The 18,141-nt window shown below is 40.3% G+C and overlaps 1 protein-coding gene across 1 annotated transcript in view; it reads left to right on the forward strand.

The window, feature by feature from the left end:
• Nucleotides 1-11,402, forward strand: part of MTBP (MDM2 binding protein) — a 62,126-nt gene extending 50,724 nt beyond the window's left edge. The window contains exons 18-22 of the mRNA XM_034763535.1: nucleotides 1,441-1,707; nucleotides 2,988-3,246; nucleotides 6,161-6,274; nucleotides 9,417-9,482; nucleotides 11,037-11,402. Coding sequence (XP_034619426.1) covers nucleotides 1,441-1,707; nucleotides 2,988-3,246; nucleotides 6,161-6,274; nucleotides 9,417-9,482; nucleotides 11,037-11,072 — 742 coding nt within the window. The 3' untranslated portion in view covers nucleotides 11,073-11,402. The remainder of the gene's footprint in view (nucleotides 1-1,440; nucleotides 1,708-2,987; nucleotides 3,247-6,160; nucleotides 6,275-9,416; nucleotides 9,483-11,036) is intronic.
• Nucleotides 11,403-18,141: the final 6,739 nt, after the last annotated feature.

Raw genomic sequence — 18,141 nt, forward strand, 5'->3', positions numbered from 1 at the left:
TTATCACGGTCTGTTACTGTCCAGTTTTAAGTTCTCAGCCATGTTGACTTTACAGATTACACCCGTGTGGTGTACATCTACAGTAAGGATCTATGCCATGCCAAGCGTTCTAGGCAGTTTGGTTGAATTAGCTATGATAACACATCACCCTTCCTCTACAGATTATTTGCATGCAAAAATTTCACCCACAAGTCAACACAACCACCCACACAACAAAAGAAACCGCACACACAATAACTCCAAACACACACAGCCCTGCACCTCAGCACAAAACCACATTTTTATTTATTTATTTATTTATTACACGTGACTTTATACGTCTCTTAGGAGGAATAAACATTCTAAAATACAGAAAAGGACCGAACAATAAACCATCAGTTTTGCATCCTAATCTGATGACCAAATTTCAGTGTTTTAGCACTACAGATTTATGTAGTATAATTTTATCACCCCTGATGGCGCTTTATGGATCCTCAAGTGCTCTTCCTGAAGGTGTGGGTGAGGGGAAGAGAAGGAATAACATGGACCTAGTCAATAGAGTGATGGACTCCCTAGAAATACCTGACATAGAGTAGATAGAAATACTCTTTCATAAGAGTCTGAAAGCTCACTTAAAATACTGTGGTTTGGAGGAGATGAGTAAAAAGGGTTGGAGGAAAGGGACTGAAGTATATTGCTCAGGTTGTGTTGCCAGTTTTGCTTGAATGTGATTTTTCTTGCCCTTAATCTTAATCCTTGCACTCTGAAAAAGAGTACCTGATGTGGGTGAACACCACTGGGTTTTGGGTTCTCAAAAAAGATCTGATGTCTTGGGGCTGTTGAAACCACACAGATGGTTTCTCTGAGATCTATACTATATAGATTCGTATACAATCCTTGTATCTGAAAGTCACATAGCTTAATGCATTACTAGAATGCAAATGTCTTTCATGTAGCAGAAAGCTTTCAATAAAATATAAAGCAAAGAAATTGATAACTTTCAATATTTAACAAGAGCCTGATTATATTTCTAAGAGAAACACAATCTATTGTCAGCATCCCAGTATGTGCTAAAGGGAGAAACAAGACTTCCATAAAGCCAAATCCTGCATTCAATAATTCAAGTAAACTTTCTGTTGCCTTCAATGGAAATTTTACTCGAGAGAGAACCGAGTAAGGATAGTGGGATTTGGCCCATATTAAATATGTAACCCAACTTCATCTTGTTGACTTGAATGTAGCAGAATCCACGAGAGAGTCTATCATGCAATCTAGTTTATTAGGTCATTCACAGAAGTTGTCAAGGGCAACCTAGCGATTCAAGTAAAGAGGCACTGCAGACATTTCTATAGTTGAAGTTAAGCATGGTTATTCAGTTTTTTTAATGGGAAAAAATTCCCCAACTCTGTTACAGTGGTCACTGGTTTTGTGGTTCTGTTATGTTTTTTATTTCAATTTTAGATACTGTCTGGATAACAGAAAAGCTTTAGAGAGAGATGTGAAATTTGCTGAACTTCAGACTCGTCTTATTCGCTATGAAACACAGACTACCTGTACTAAAGAGTGCTGTCCTGTACCATGTGTCTTGAGCCCTCTTCCGTCTCCTGCAGTTTTGTCAGAGCCTGGAAGTGTCCCCGATGGGGAATCTTTACAAAGTGAACTCAGAACAGAATCATCGAGGCTAAAACGCAGATCAAAAGACTTGGATTGCTTTTATCCCAACAAGAGGTAATGCACTAAATAAAATTTAAAAAATTAAGATTTTTTTAAAGGATCTATCTATTTAAATGTTTACTCCCTCTTCTGTCAGTTTGATATTTCTCAAGTATGATCTATGATCGACTGCATTAGATGCATCAAAACCACAAACCTAAGGCATTTTAATTTAAGAAATTGAGGGCTGTATCCTGCAAGGTGCTGAGTGTCTCTTGAGAGGTGCCAAAATGTGCTTAGTAGCACTCAAATCGTTATTTGTTTTGCAATAGCGCTGTGAGGCCTCAGCGCATTGTGCTGGGGACTGTACAAACCTAGAATAATACAGTCCACAGCCCATATCGCTCACAGTTTAAGTAAAGAAGACCCACTGAAGTTCCAGTTCACTCAGCCCTGACCCTCTCCTTATTCAAATCCTTTTAAAAACCCAGTTTTTCAGAATCCCCCACAAGAAGCATTTTTATATCAGTTGCATCAATGTAAAACCATTTCAGCGAGTGCATATGCCACAGCTGAGCAATTGTGATCTTATTACTGTAATTCTTCCCATCCTGTCCCCCCAATTGTTAGTTACGCTCTTGTTGCTGCACACCTGCTCTTCAAACAGGGATTGCGTCAAGTGGGGATTTTAATATACTTCCTCAGCAAAGACCCTGCTAGATTCTGGTGTTCTGTATAAATAGTAAGAAGGGGAATTGTGGTTGTTCTCCATTTCACTGGCTTGAGCCCTTACCTTAGGAGTTTCAAGCATTCTCTTCTTGACCCTGTCTTGGTCTAGATTCATGAGACTAAAGCACTGGACTTGGTGACTTGGCAAGCCTATTCTTCTTCATTTTTACTGGGGTAACTGGGAGAGGATCCACATGGGAGAATATGTCAAACAAGGACATTTTTTCAATTGGGATGGGGGCAGAGGGAAGAAATTCCGGCAGTTTTCATGTCCACCTTTAATTTGATTGCATCTCCTCTGTCCCTTCAGTTAACCACTGTGATTTGTTCCAAACTATGGTTTTTCTGTAGCATCTGCTATACAAAAGACCCCTTCACTCTGTTCTGGTTTAACTGTCGGAGAACAAATCATTAGTAGGTAAGGGAAGAGAGTCTTCCTCACTTATTAGGAAGGAAATTCTATTAATAGTTTGTCACTGCTCACCATTTTCAGCCTCCAATTGTTTGAGAGTACTGTATGTCTTCAATATTTTAAGCAGTTATAGTAGTCTTTTATAGTTGAGACAAAACCAGCAAGACCATAAACATTTATCTTATTTTTTTTTCTTTTTTTTTTTTTCCTCCAGATTAATAAAAACTGAAAGCACAGATTCTCTCATGTCTCAGACAAGCGGAAGTAGTGTGGGTCACCATTCAGTAGGTGTCATAAGACAACAGCCAGGCAGATCAGCCAGGCAGATGTCTCTAACATCTGCATCTGTTAAGCAGCCTAGTGGTCAGGCCAACAAAGTAACTGCAGAGGCTGGCCCAGCAAGTCAGAGATGTATGCAAGAGTCAGAAACTTCAAAGCCAATTAAGGAATCAAGATCTCAGAAACATATACGGGTAAATATATATTTGTCTTCCCCCTCCAGATGCCTCCCCCCCTAAAAGATAAGATTCCCCATTTGTAGCCTCATTCAGCATTCTTTCAAAATGTGGGACAAATCCCCAAATCTTTAATACTTAGGTCTGCTCAAGGGAAATTTGTAGAAATCAAGAGAAGTTTTGTATAAGTAAGGAGTACAGGACTGTCGGAAAAGAACTTAGTGCACACAGTAGAGTGCCCAAGAAAAAAAAAAAGGACAAACAGCAATAGATAATGTGAAAAAGGGGAAATTGAAATGAATATAAATTAGAAGTTATGAAATATAGAAAATTGATAAGGGAAGCCAGATATCAGGGAAGGATCCGTGGTTGGCAGAGCTAAAAACAATAAGATAATTTTGGGGCAGGGGAATATCCGGAACAAAAATCCTAGCAGTGATATAGGCCAATTACTAGAAGGAGATGGTGTTATTGTTAAAGATGGAGAAAAGGAAGAAGTGTTCAGTAAATATTTCTCTTCTGTATTTGGAAAGAAGCAGGATGGTGTGCTTGTATCTAGAGCCATCTGGAAATGGAAATCCATTCCTGTGAAAAAATTGGACTCTTTGGGGGGGGGGGAAACATTTTTTTTTTCATCCCAAATGGCAATGAAAAGTTAAAAACATGGAATTTTTCATAGAAAGGGATTTCCAGGAAAATTCCATTTTGGAAAAACCAAAATGTAGCCTTTTGGCTTTCTGCCTGCAGAAAATGAAATTGACAAGCCTTCCCAGCTGACTGCCGAAATGTGAGCACCCCAGTTTTCCATCACTTCCTACACCCCCTAGTTGCCAGAGAGATAACTAGGCTGCCAAGGATGTGGGGCGCTCAGCCTCCTTGCCTCCCCCAAATCTGTTTGCCAGGAGGGCAGCTGGGCAGGCAAAGTACTGAGGTGCTGAAAGAGTGCTAATGTATCAGTATTCAAAATCAGCCATGGATGACCTGGATAACTATAGGCTGGTCATCAATCCAAGGCAAGTAAATGGAAAACCTGATATGGGATTCAATACATAAAAAATAAAGGATGGGGTTATTATTAATGCCAGACAGCATGGTTTTATGGAAAATAGGTCTTGCTGGACAAACCAGATTTCATTCTTTGATGAAATTGCAAGGTTAGTTGATAAAGGTAATAGTGGTATAGATGTAATATATAGTTGGATTTCTGTAAGGTGTTTGACTTACTACCGCTCAACATTCTAATTGAAAAATGAGACTATACAATATGAATAGAGTCCACATTAAATGCATTAAGAACAGGCTAACTGACAGAGCTCACAGTAGTCGTCAGTGGGGAACCCTCATCAAATGGGGGTGTCTGTCTCCAGTGGGTTTCACAGGGATTGGTCTAAGTCTCAACATTACTCAGCTTTTGCATTAATGACTTGAAACTATATATAAAATCAATGCTGTTAAAATTTGCTTAGTAAACTGGGCCCATTCAATCAAAATGTGTTTTAATGGGGGGAGGGATAGCTCAGTGGTTTGAGCATTGGCCTGCTAAGCCGAGGGTTGTGAGTTCAATCCTTGAGGGGGCCATTTAGGGATCTGGGGCAAAAATCTGTCTGGATATTGGTCCTGCTTTGAGCAGGGGGTTGGACTAGATGACCTCCTGAGGTCCCTTCCAACCCTGATACTCTGTGATTCTATGAATACAACCAAATGTCCAGTTCTGCATCTACAAACAAGGAATGCAGGCCTGTGGAGTGGGGGACCATATCCTATAAATCAATGACTCTGAAAAGGATCGAAGTGTCCTAGTGGACAGGCAACTCATCATTGAACTCCCAGTGTGATGTGTGATGTTGTGGCAAAAGAGCTAATGCTGTCCTTGGATGTACGAACAGGGGAGTAGCAAGTAGGAGCAGGAAGGGGATTTGATCTCGGCATTGGTGAGATAGATACTAGAATACTGCGTAGAGGTCTGGTGTCCCCCATTTTAAAAAGTGTGTTGAAAAATTGGGGAAGAAGCCAAAAAGAGCCAAGAAAAAAATTATTTGAGAGCTGGAGAAAATGACTTACAATGAGAAACTTAGGTCAATCTGTTTAGCTTGTCAAAAAGCAGACTGAAAGGCGACCTGATTACAACATGTAAGTATTGTCATGGAGAGAAAATACTGGCTACTAAAGGGCTTTTTAATCTGGTAGAGAAAGGCAGAACCAGAACCAGTGGATGGATTCAATGGAACCAGTCCGATTCAAATTAGAAATAAGGCACAAATGTTCAACAGTGAGGGTGATCAGTTATTGGAACAAACTAACAGGGGAAGTGGTGGATTCTCCGTATCTTGTTGTCAAGACTGGATGCCTTTCTCAAAGATATGCTTAGCCAAACACAAGTTATTGAGCTCCATACGGGGGGTAACTGTGTGAAATTAAATGGCCTGTGATGTACAGGAGGTGAGACTAGAAGATTTAATAGTGTCTTTGGGCCTTAAACCCTATGAATCTGTGAAAAATATGAAAATGAGGATTTTCCATTACCCTCATGGATATGTGAAGCAGGAAAATACAATATATATCACTTTATTTTAAATAATGCCTAGCAGCTATACAGAGTGTTCCATCTTAAAGCACTATGTAAATGTTAACTAATCCTCAGCACTCCGGTGAAGTAGGTATTCTCTTCATTTTCCAGATGAAGGAAATGGAAACTCTGTTAAATAACTTTGCCCTAAGCTGCAAAATGGGAGAGTCAAGGCTAGAACTGAGGATTTCCTGTCTTCCAGTCCCATACTCAGTTCAAGTCACAAAGCTGCCTCTCTAAAATTAATCTTTGGGGCAGAAGGGGAAGAAGTTCTGTATGGGTTTATTCTTTAAAAGTGGGCTATTGGAAAGCTTGTCATGGTGATAATTGATCCTAATTCCTAAGTGTGCCTGTGTTGTCTCCAAGATGCTGACGGAAGTGGTTGCTAAAACACTTAAGAAACACGGCATTGCAGAGAACCACAAATGCTTTGCATCATGCAGCCAGCGTCTGTTTGAGATATCCAAGTTCTATTTAAAGGTACTTTTTCCCACCTCTTGCTCTCACAATTGTACGTAGTTACTCCACCAAAACTATATCCAGGATTAACACATTTAAAGGGATATGATGTTCGAGATTGACAGCGCCAAATATATTATACCTTTAAAAAATGTATTTTTCGCTCTATTTGCATACTGTTTGCTGAAAGCTTATAAAAGGGAAATTGCTCTGCACAGCCATGTGATGGAGGATCCAGAGCTAAGTTTGTCTGCTGTTGGACACATGAACCCATGTTTTGTGCTTCCAAGATGCAGGGCAAACAAAATTATAAAACTGAACAAGAATCCGATCACCCCGAATGTAACTGGTAAATCTGAGTCCATGAGGTCCAGTCTTGACAGTGTCACTATTTCCTAGTGACTGTGTTAAGAAAATAAAATGCTAGCAGTCAACAAGTGTAAATAAACAGAGTGTAGGGAAAAGCTTTGCACTCTTAGATCTGGCCAAAGTTTCATTACTGATACAGTCTGCTATTTTGCTATTAGATAAAATAGCAGAATTCAGAACTAAGGGGCCATTTTCATATTTAGTTGGTGTCTACTTTTCAGGCATATGGTTTACTGGGAAGCTGTTGTGGAAGAAATTGTGAATTTCAGTAGCAAACTTAGAGCATAGGTTCACTTCACTGCAAGGATATTTCTAAGGTCTGTTTTTCAAACACTTTTAATCTTTTAGTTTGTTAAATTGAATTGCATGTGAGGTGCTTATTTAAATGTGTTACTTCACAACCCCTGGAGCTACTGACCATCTGTGACCACCTGTTTCTATTCTACACAAGAAATGTTAGCAAGGCTTGCTCTTCATAATTCATCTTCCCTCTCCAACAAGACAAGTGTATTGGGCCAAACGTTGACCTGTTCTAAGATATGGAAATTGCAGTGATGTAAGTTAGGCCCAGTTTCCCAGTGTGTAATTGGGTGCATGTGGTAAAGTAGAATAACTTGCACTCAGATTACGTTGTATAGGAGTAACGTATCCTGAGGAGTCAGAACAATGAGATAGAGCAAGAAAAACAACCAAGAAGATGATGATGGAGAGATTGGGGGGCAGAGGAGCAACTGCTTTATCTTACATTCTTCTGTTAGTTTTGTTGCTATATGGCCCCTCAACCCCTTCTGTCACCTCTATGTATACATTGCACATGCTTTGAACACCTGTTTGGGCATTTAGTGGATGCAGATTACCCTACTTTACTGTTTGTACCCACTTGCATCTATTTTCTGACCAATTTACACCAATCTGATGTGTAAATGCACTGCTATTTATATCTGTTGAACATGCCCTTACCTTCAAAAGTAGTCTTATCAATGTCTTATATTGTGCTGCAGTTATTTTGTACTTTATATTTGGATTCCCTCAATGTATAACAGAGCCAATCATCAGTCTGGAGACAAGTAAAGATGCTACTTTATCATCAGAAGCCCTCTCCTGACTTGCCTTGCAGTAATCTCTCTCTAACTCTTTATGTATTTTTCTTTCCCTTTTTAGAATCCAATCTAAACACTGATTGCAGAGGTTTCAAAAACTTTCCCTCACTTATATAAAGCTTTAGGAGACCATTATGTTTCTCTTGTGACAATGAAGAGCACATTCATTGTTCTGGACAAAGCCCATTGATTACAAGGTGAAGAGGGAGATGTCAATAAACTTCATGCTGAGTCTGTAATCTTCACTTCTTGCTGTAATGTCCTTCCTTTCTCAACTGTTCCAAAGCTACTGGCTGAAAAGGAGGAGAATTTGTGCAAGTGGTTGGAACTATAGACTCCATGACATTGCTCAGCAAAGTGCCTGAACTTTCTACAGCTTTCTGTAGAACTTCACGGCAATCCAACACTTTTCACCAGGCAGTCTTGTGTTTTCAGTTACCCTCAGTTTTCAGAAGTGATTGGGGTAAAATTTTTAAAAGTGCCTAAGTGACTTTGAAAGTCTGTGTGGTTTAGGCTCCTAGGTTACATAGGCACTTCTGAAAATGTTACCCTAGAGGTTTAGGGAACTAAGTAGTAAGAGGCAAATTCTCTCTTTAGCCAACAGCCTGCATGAGTGGGCTGTAGACGATGGATGAAGGGGGTATAGGATGCTCTCCTTCCCAAACAGGACACTGAAGGGAGGAGTAACTGCTGGACCTATGTAGTTGCAAATCTGGTGGCCTTACCCCTTAAAAAACCTATTTGAATGCAGAGAGCTCTCTGCATTCAAATAGGTTTTTTAAGGGGTAAGGAACTAAATGGTGCAGCCCCACACCTCAAATGTGCTTGGGTCTGCTGAATTCTTCCCCACACTGTGCAATAGAACCACACTAGTACTATGGTATTATGTTTTCCACTGGGGGTGAGGCAATATTTTCCCCTTAAAGGTTGCAGGAAATATACATGCTTAGTTCTCTTTTCCCCTTCTACTACATTCCTACCTGCTTGCTCTACATGCCATTAGCAGTGGGAGGGGCCAGACTCCAAAATAGAAAATCTGTTTCCCGATGTGGTGGTTTTCCTTTTTGGGACTGATCTCTCTCTCAGTTTCACCTACCCTGGTCACATATATTTTGGAACGCTGCCCTTTGTTACAAGAGTGCAGTAAATGTCCATGGTTATACACCTCTACCCCGATACAACGCTGTCCTTGGGAGCAAAAAAATCTTACCGTGTTATAGGTGAAACCGTGTTATATCGAACTTGCTTTGATCCGCTGGAGTGCGCAGCCCCGCCCCCCTGGAGCACTGCTTTACCGCATTATATCCGAATTCATGTTATATCGGGCCGCATTATATCGGGGTAAATGTTCAGTCAGGAGCTATAAAATTTTTGAACAGCATTTCTGTAGCTTTGAAAGTGTTCAGGGGGCAGGAAGGGCATGGCTAAACCCCAAAACTTGAGTTACAAATTTGGATGGCCCCTGGTAACTACAGGGAGAGGCACAACCCATTGTTAATGGATTAGGAGAGAGGGTAGTCTCAGAAAAGAAATAAGTAATTAATGTTTCCAATTAGGGAGCTCTATGAGATCCTGAATCAGGGAAAGTCCCTACAGGTAACTTTAATGTTAGCATCAGCTCCAGAGGAGGTATGTATATGTATGTTCAAGTCTGTCTGGCAGTAATTCTATAAAATGATGTGTTCTCTGTTTAGGATCTGAAAACTTCCAGAGGACTGTTTGATGAAATGAAGAAAACAGCAAACAACAATGCTAAACAGGTAACCTATTCCTGGATGTTCTGGAAATGTGTTCCTCATACGCTGCTGTGTGAAATCTACTGCTGTTGCTTCTTGGAATGTGGGTTGGTACATGGCTTTAATGGGTGAACAGAGGAGACCATCTGTTGTGTTCTCTATGTTCTCCAGTTTGTATTGTGAGAGTTTATTGAGGTTAGTTTCCCTCAGTGCAAAATTCCAGTTGCAGATGTTGACTTGCTATCGAAATTGTTCTAATAAGGGTGGCCCTTGTCAGAGAGAGAGATTTGAAATAAGGAAAAAGACTCAAAACTTTTTCACATTAGTGAGAAAAATGTGTACATGATCTTCTGTTTCACAGAGGAGTCTCTGCACTAATGGATCATTAGGGAGACCATTATGTTGTAAAAGGAAATACAATTGTTCTAAAGGAAGAATTATAGAAATGGTAGATCCAAGCTCTGGGAATACCTATAAATAGAAACTTGAGGCAATGCTGACTGGGCTCATTTGGGTGTCAGGAAGATTAATGTGAATTTTAATATGGGGAACATACTGGGAGAAAATACTCCTGTCCAGAAATTTATCAGTGCATTGAGTCTTATCCTGGATACCTCATTAGAGAAACTTGGTTATGGTGATGAGCACTGTGGAATTTTGCCATTTTTGTTCTCTATACTGTAAAATAAAATGTAAGGATTTGCTTGGTTCATTCCCATAGCAAACCCTTGGTGGAAGAGGGGCTAACTGAACAGAAAACTGCAAGAACTCACCATGGAGTTTCTCCATGATTATTCTACGAGCGCAGTGTTTGCCCCATCCTATCCTCCTGTAGAATAAATCCACCCCTAAACACACAGATTGTAAAGGATAGGTGGTAAGCCAGGGATATTCATTCATAGTACCCCTGCACCTCCATACCAGCTCTAACCTCTAGCAGTAGTCTACACACTAATGCTCCCAAACTCATCTGTGAGGAAAGGAGGAGGTATTCTCTTCATTTTCCCAAACTGGGAAATAGACCTCATTGTAAGTCAATGATGGAACCAAGCATTAGAGTTCAGGATTTTCTGTCTGCTAGACCATGCTGCCTCTCCTGCTCTGCAACAACAACTTATAGGGCCTTTTAGTGTGCCAGAATCTCTCTGATGGAAAAGCATTGACTTATGCTTGGCCACCCAGTTTGCGGAATAGCAACCGTTATAGATGTAGGTCCAGCAGTGAAACAAAACATTTGTTCTTCAGTTTATAAAGCAGGAAATTGTTCAAAAGGAAAACACTGGGTATTAGAATTGAGGCTGTACTTTGTTACCAGTGCATGGAGAGATTGAACTACAGTATGTCAACTTTTGAGGCTAAAAAAGTGGCCTTTTTAAATGCAAGAAATTATTTAGGAGTGAAAAATCCAAACAGTTGTATGTTAATGACTTCTCCTTGGTGAAAACATTGCCTATTAAAACTTCTGTCACCGTAAACTTTTTGGTTATACTTGCTCAATCAATAATATTGCAGAAGTTTGGTTTTTGTTCTTGAAATTAAACCAACTTTGAAAATCTGATTTCTCCTTTATTTGTATAGGTGATTGAATGGGTTTTGGAAAAGACTAACAAGTAGTGATGATGAATCATTACATATGAATGGAGTTTACACCCTCATCTCCAACTTCATAGAGAAAGCAAAGTGCATTACAACAAAAGTATAAAGCCAGGTAACAGGAACAAAACAGAACTTAAAAAACTTGGTTCATATACTTAATTCCCAAATCCAATACTGTGTTGTGGCCTTTAGATATTTTATATTGAGTTTTTATTAAAAAAATCTGTAATGAACATTGCATTTTATACTATATGCCTATTTATAGATTTAATTATCTAAAAGACTATGACTTAGATTTTCAGAAACATTTTTATATGTGTTGTACAGATTTTATTTTAGATGTAATAAAAAAATACAAATTTGATTGTAGTAACAAGACTATTTTATTTCTTCTCTTTTCCCAGTCTTTAAGAAAAGACAGTTGTTCCATACACAACTACTTTTTTGTTCTTCAAATAAGTTAACTGGAAAGGTTTACAAGGCAATAAAACTCCTCTCACATTTGATAACTTAACTAGCCATAATTCCTTACTGTTCTGCAGATTAATATAATTACGGTTAGGGTTGAAGGCACAGTAACCTCTCCAATCTTAGCGTAAAACATAAAGGATGTTGGTTTTGAATGAACGCAAAATCAAACGTGCCATTTACAGTTTTTTATGGTTTTGATCTTTTTTTTTTTTTTTTTTTGAAAGCTGACAAAGCTTTCCATAAAATTTACCCTGCAAAGCCAGCAATAAAAAAAAACAAAGAACCTTCAGTAAAATGGCTTGTAAAAACTTAATCCAAAACAAGGGTGCTTGTACTATGTCTTTTCATCTCATGGGTTTCCAATATCAATTCTCATTTCATATGTTTCTCTTGTAACAATTTGATATTTTAAACATATTCCTAGAATCCCTTTGAGGAGATGCATTTTCACGTTGTGAAAAAACGAATCCTACAGTACCATTGATCTAAAGAGAGCTGTGAAATTGAGAGCAGTGGCTTCCAAAACAGAACAAGAACCATTTGATCTGAAAATGAAGGAGACTGACCAGTGCTGCTTTAAAGGGGCACTGTCCGATTTACAAATAATGTAAAAGAAAAGAAAATCTTTACCTATGTTACGAACACCTTAAATTAAAAGTGTGTCATATCAGTATAGTTATTCCTGTAGGGAAGGGGAATCAGTGATACCAGTCCTAGGTATCTTTACACTGATATAACTGCATCCACAGTAGGGGGTGTGTCACTTTGAACTATTTAGGAATTAAAAACACTCCCCTAATGGAAATAGTTGTATTGGTACAAAACCTGTAGAGCAGGTTTTCCGGCAAAAAGCTATACTGGTATAGGCACGTCCAAACCGTATAGTATACCCACAGTAGGGTGTTTGTACTGCCTTAACTATATTGGTATAAAAGCAGCACAATTTCTCAGGCTACATCTACACTACGGGGGGGGGTCGATTTAAGATACGCAAATTCAGCTACGCGAATAGCGTAGCTGAATTCGACGTATCGCAGCCGACTTACCCCGCTGTAGGGACGGCGGCAAAATTGACCTCTGCGGCTTCCTGTCGACGGCGCTTACTCCCACCTCCGCTGGTGGAGTAAGAGCGTTGATTCGGGGATCGATTTGTCGCGTCCCAACGGGACGCGATAAATCGATCCCCGAGAGATCGATTTCTACCCGCCGATTCAGGCGGGTAGTGTAGACCCAGCCTCTGTGTAGACAAGCTCTAAGGAGTTGGTATCCAACTGGCATTTAGGTGTTTAATTCCCATAGGCTCCTTTTTGAAAACCCAGGCCTAAATCATTTAAAGTAGATGGCAAACTCTGAGCTGGGGGTGAGGGGGAGTGCCTGCTACAATGGGTCTTTAGGTGCCTGCTACAATGGGTCTTTAGGTGCTACCATGATGTACACAGTAATAATAATGGTAATTCTACTTTTCAGTATAGACAACAGAAATAAACTAGTCAATTTCACCTTTGTTACATCTTCAGTTAATTTCACTGTCTGATGTTAGCACAATGCTACAATGTTGAGTTTCAAACACTGTTTTAAAAAATTTCATTTTTTTTTTTTTTAAACATTACATGGAAATATTTCTACTGTTTCCAACTTTTATAAAATTTCTATTGTTAGCTGAAACGAAATCGTAGGCCAAATTTAACCTGACATTCTCTCTTCATATACCCATTAGTTTTTTAGCAAAGATTTTGGTGGAAACAGGATGTTAACCTACCATACAAAGGTAGGCCCTAACTTATACTTGTATAGAATCATAGAATGTCAGGGTTGGAAGGGACCTCAGGGGGTCATCTAGTCCAACCCCCTGCTCAAAGCAGGACCAATCCCCAGGCAGATTTTTGCCCCAGCTCCCTAAATGGCCCCCTCAAGGATTGAACTCACAACCCTAGGTTTAGCAGGCCAATGCTCAAACCACTGAGCTAGTAGTGTTGTAATGAAATAAAACTATAAAAATAACATTTGGGTTAGTGGCCTGAAAGGTTTTAGTGATTCTTAGTCTGAACTGGGAATGCTAAAGTCTTAAAATTTATCAGTGTGTCTGTTCATTTAAATTAAAAAATGCAGGTACGAAACTGCTCAGTTATATTTGTTACCATATGGCTTATTTATTCAACTACCCTATTCACATTTGTTATTTTTCTGTTTTTACTCTGTTATGATGTCAACTAAAGACAGAAATTAAGTTTCTATATATAATTTAATGAGACATGCTTAAATTAATATTCCAATTTTAAGAGTATAAGTGCTTTGTGCTACTGTGATCTATCAAGCTAGTTATTTCTTTATATTTTAAAGAACCCTTGAATGCATATATGCATGTTTTTTAATGTTTGATGAATGTATAAAGATTTTGCATCTGGAAGTTTTATTATGTTAAATTTAAATTCGTAACCTGAATTTGAAAACTTAACACTGCACTTACTCTTGAACAAACCTTAATTTTATAATGTAGCTTTTGGAAGCTGCATTTCCTACTTAATACTGGTAGTTTTCTTGCCTATGTTGTTTATAGATGAAAATGTAAATCCATTTTGTACGCAGTAAATTAGAAAATTGGATTAATGATGCAGAAGGTAACCTGCAGGTAGTGGGGCCAAATTTCTACACTTTGTAAAATGGCTGAGGCTTGCTAACATGAGCAAGCAAAACCTTATTCATGAAACTGATTCCTAACCTTATTCTGAATGAAACAAATGCAGTACTTGGCTACAGGAGGGCTTGTATAAATTAGGTGAAATTGTCACTGTTCGCTCTGCATGTGGTGTGTCCGTAGTCAGTACAGTACTGGAACTGGCCACTCATTTATAACTCTCAGCAAGTGAAACTCATTGGTTAGAGACATACTGTGCTAACAATCACCACGGTATCCAAGCAGTCTGAAATGAAGGGGTGGTGGGCCAGAGAGTATACTCGTCCCATTTAGCCGCACCATTAAACTATTACTCCGGCTGTAACAACATTACGCATTTATATACAGTAGTGCCTTCCATACTTTAAAAACTCACATGCATATGGCCTCAAAATGCATCTGTGCAACAAATTAGGATATCCCCAGTTTTTGACTTTGGAAGCTAAGACCGCTAGATCATCCTTTTTCTAAACAGACCTGATCCTGTCCCATTTAAGCCAATGGGAGGAGTGGTTCATATTTAACTAGGGGTCTTATGCCTACCTTGGAGCAGTGTATTTATAACTTTCATTGCTTGCTTCCCTATTTGTGTAAGTCAGGATGTGGTACACCTCTTATTCTACCAATGTGCAGTTACTTCCCATCCTATCTCTTCATGCTGCACGGCTATGAGGGGGGAACAATGGTGTGAGTGTGACTGCACAGAGTGAAGAGTTTACTTCCTACAGTGCTTGAGTACCTGGAACACAGTTTTCCCACTTAAATATGATTTAACCCCATGCAAAAATTGCCACAGAGGCAGGAAGTATTCAGTTCTGACCTGGCAGTCATTTTTCAGTTACCGTAATTATATTTATTGTACCTAAACACAGGATTTGTAACTGTACTAAACCAGTTATGGCTTTTCAGTTTTTGATGTGGAAAAACGGCGTAATCCTTGTTATTTTATAAGTCTCTATCATGCCACACGGTTCAATTTTGTTATCTTAAGATTTTGCACTGGGTAATCACTTGGTGCACTGTAAAAAGTCAGTCTTGCTGATATTTTTTAGCAGTTAACTTAGACATTATCATGGATAATGCTGTTGACCATAAATTTCCCTCTGAATTCAAGAACTTCCATATTGAATACAATTTTCCAGTTACCTTTTATGTGACTATTTTTCCCCCCCCCTGGCAAAATACTGCCTCATAGCTAGTTCATCACTCTGGCATTTATATGAAAGCACAGCTTATCTGTTCATTATTTTTCTGACTTGTAAGCAAAAAGATGGTAATATTGTGGGGCATGTACATCTTTAAAGGCTGATTCTTCTTTCAGTGAAGTCAATGGCAAAGTTTCAATTGATTTTTTTTTTCTTTAAAGGTAGCAAGATTGAGCCATTGAAATGCCATCAGAATGGATATCATTTTAAAATACAGCACAAGGGGTCTGATCCTGTAGTCCGAATCAGGCAAAACTTTATTTAAAGCCAACTGGGCCCAGAAAAATGACAAGTCAAGTCATGTGAAAACAAACAACTCCATGTCCTCCAAGAAATAGGAATACTTGCTTTCATATGGAGAGGCCGAGCAGTAGTTTAATTATTTAGCAAAGATTTTAACTAATGTTGTGTGGTAGTGATTTACCTGGCAATGCATAAAAAGGCTTTTTATTATTTTACAGTGAACGCTTAAGAAAAATACTAGTTACTTTTAAGTACAAAGAATCCATCTACGTTCAAAAGGCCTTTTGAAGTGAGCAGCTTCTGCTGATTCATCCTGTTACAGTGGAATTGACTTTCATTTCTTTCTGTGGGATTGCAGGGAGGGAACTATTAGCTATTGGCATGATCTTGACATTCTTCCTTTATATACATACTGTATTTTCCAAGGATCAGAAAGTCTCATAAAAGAATGAGATGTTTCCTTAACAGATCAGATCAGTTTTATTTTCTGTGATTGTAGGGAGCCAGGGTGACTGCCCTCTGAACCTGAGGGTAAAAGGCCGCTCTCTCAGCCTGAGTGGGCGGGGCCAGGCCAAGCTTGCTCCACCCCCCCGGAAGGGGAGGGGTGGAACAGGAAGTCTAAAGGGCGGGGCCCTTAGCTCAGTCAGGGCAGCACCAGGGAGGGAGGCAGATGCAGTCCGCGGGCTGCTCTCTTCAGACCCTGCTGCCACGCCAGGGGAGGCCCTGGACCAGTGGGAACCTCACCTGGAGGAAGGACTGGGGCTGCCAGGACTGCCCGCTGCCAAGTACCCAGAGGGACTAGAGGAGCCGGAGGGGGAGCTGGAGCTGCCAGCAGCCGAGGACCGGGAGGAGCTGGAGGAGCCTGAGCCTGAGGGGGAGCTGGAGCTGCCAACAGCGGACTACCCCGACGCACTGGCGGAACCAGAGGGATTCGGACGAGCAATCGGGTAGGAAGTAGCCCAGGGACAGAGTCTATGTAGCGGGACGACCCCGCTGACCCAGTGGCGGGACCCTTGTTCTGCCACTGTCCAGGGCCCTGGGCTGGAACGCAGTGGTGTAGGGTGGGCCTGCGTTCCCCTACCCGGCCGACCCATGCCGGGACCTTTGCCAGCGCTCCCCTGCCTGAGGGGCGCGCTACTGACCTTTGCCGGCGCTCCCCTGCCTGGGGGACGCGCTATTGACGTTTGCTGGCGCTCCCCTGCCTGAGGGGCGCGCTACTGACCTTTGCCGGCGCTCCCCTGCCTGGGGGGCGCGCTATTGACGTTTGCTGGCACTCCCCTGTCTGAGGGGCGCGCTACTGACCTTTGCCGGCGCTCCCCGGCCTGAGGGGCGCGCTACTGACCTTTGCCGGCGCTCCCCTGCCTGAGGGGCGCGCTACAGACACTGGCTGGTGTCCTTCCTGCCGCTAATTCCCCAGTGGCAGAGGCATGACCCAGGCTGGCCAGTGATGTCGTAGCTCCCCACCGCCCCCTAGCGGGTAGGTGGACCGACACCAATCACAGTGATATACAATATAGATGGTAGTACTTTTCTGATCTCTTCTGTATAGATGCTCTGTTCTTGCTAATATTAGTGATATTTCTATACAGGTTTTACAATTACAAGAATGTTCTATTTAGAGTTAAAATATTATTTGTGAATAATGAACTTTAATAACAGTCCCCTCCTTCTCCATAAGTGTCTGCCTGGGAAGCCTGTTCTAAACTAGACTGAACACTTCCTCTCTGAAACCGCAATATAGTTAGTTAAATGACCAGGGTATATAGACAAGCTACATTGTTTTTCTATTTAAGGCATTATTTACACATTTGAATGGTGAGAGGAAACCAAATCCTCTTTCCCCAGCTACTTGTTTTGATGAAGTGTTCAAATGCAGTGATTTGTGCACTCTCACTACACTACTGCTACCACCAGACAGACAACACACTTCGGAAACTGTGTTGGGGAAAACTAAATGAATTTAGTGCTTGTGAAATGTGCTGGAAAGATCTCTCAGACACAGTAGGTTTCCCCTCCCAGTTGCATACCTGCCTTCATGACCCCCAGCTAGTAGAGTTGCCTTTTCCTTTTTGTCCTTGGTGATGAGACAGACTGCCAACAGACGTGCACATTAGGATGTGGTTATTTGTCCACTAGGAACTGGACTGAGACACTTCACAGGCCACCAAACACACTGCTGACACTATTAATAATGGTGCATTTTCTTTCCCATTTAAAAATCATTCCTAAAGAACATTGGCCTCACTATAAATATAATACACTTTTAAATCAGCTGAAGATGTGTTTTTCCATATATTTGTTTTAGTAATTATTTATGAATTAAGTGTAGTGTTCCCTGAAACCAGAAATGGTGTAAATACAGAATTCTCAATAGCCTATTGTACAAATTAAGCTCACCTCACAAAAATCGAATAAATGACTTTTATTAAATATATTCTTTTCCTCTAAAATATAAACTATACTCTTATAAATGTGGAGTAGGCCCATATTTTGT

Source organism: Trachemys scripta, chromosome 2 (genome assembly GCF_013100865.1).
Source record: "Trachemys scripta elegans isolate TJP31775 chromosome 2, CAS_Tse_1.0, whole genome shotgun sequence".
NCBI classification, from domain to species: domain Eukaryota; kingdom Metazoa; phylum Chordata; order Testudines; family Emydidae; genus Trachemys; species Trachemys scripta.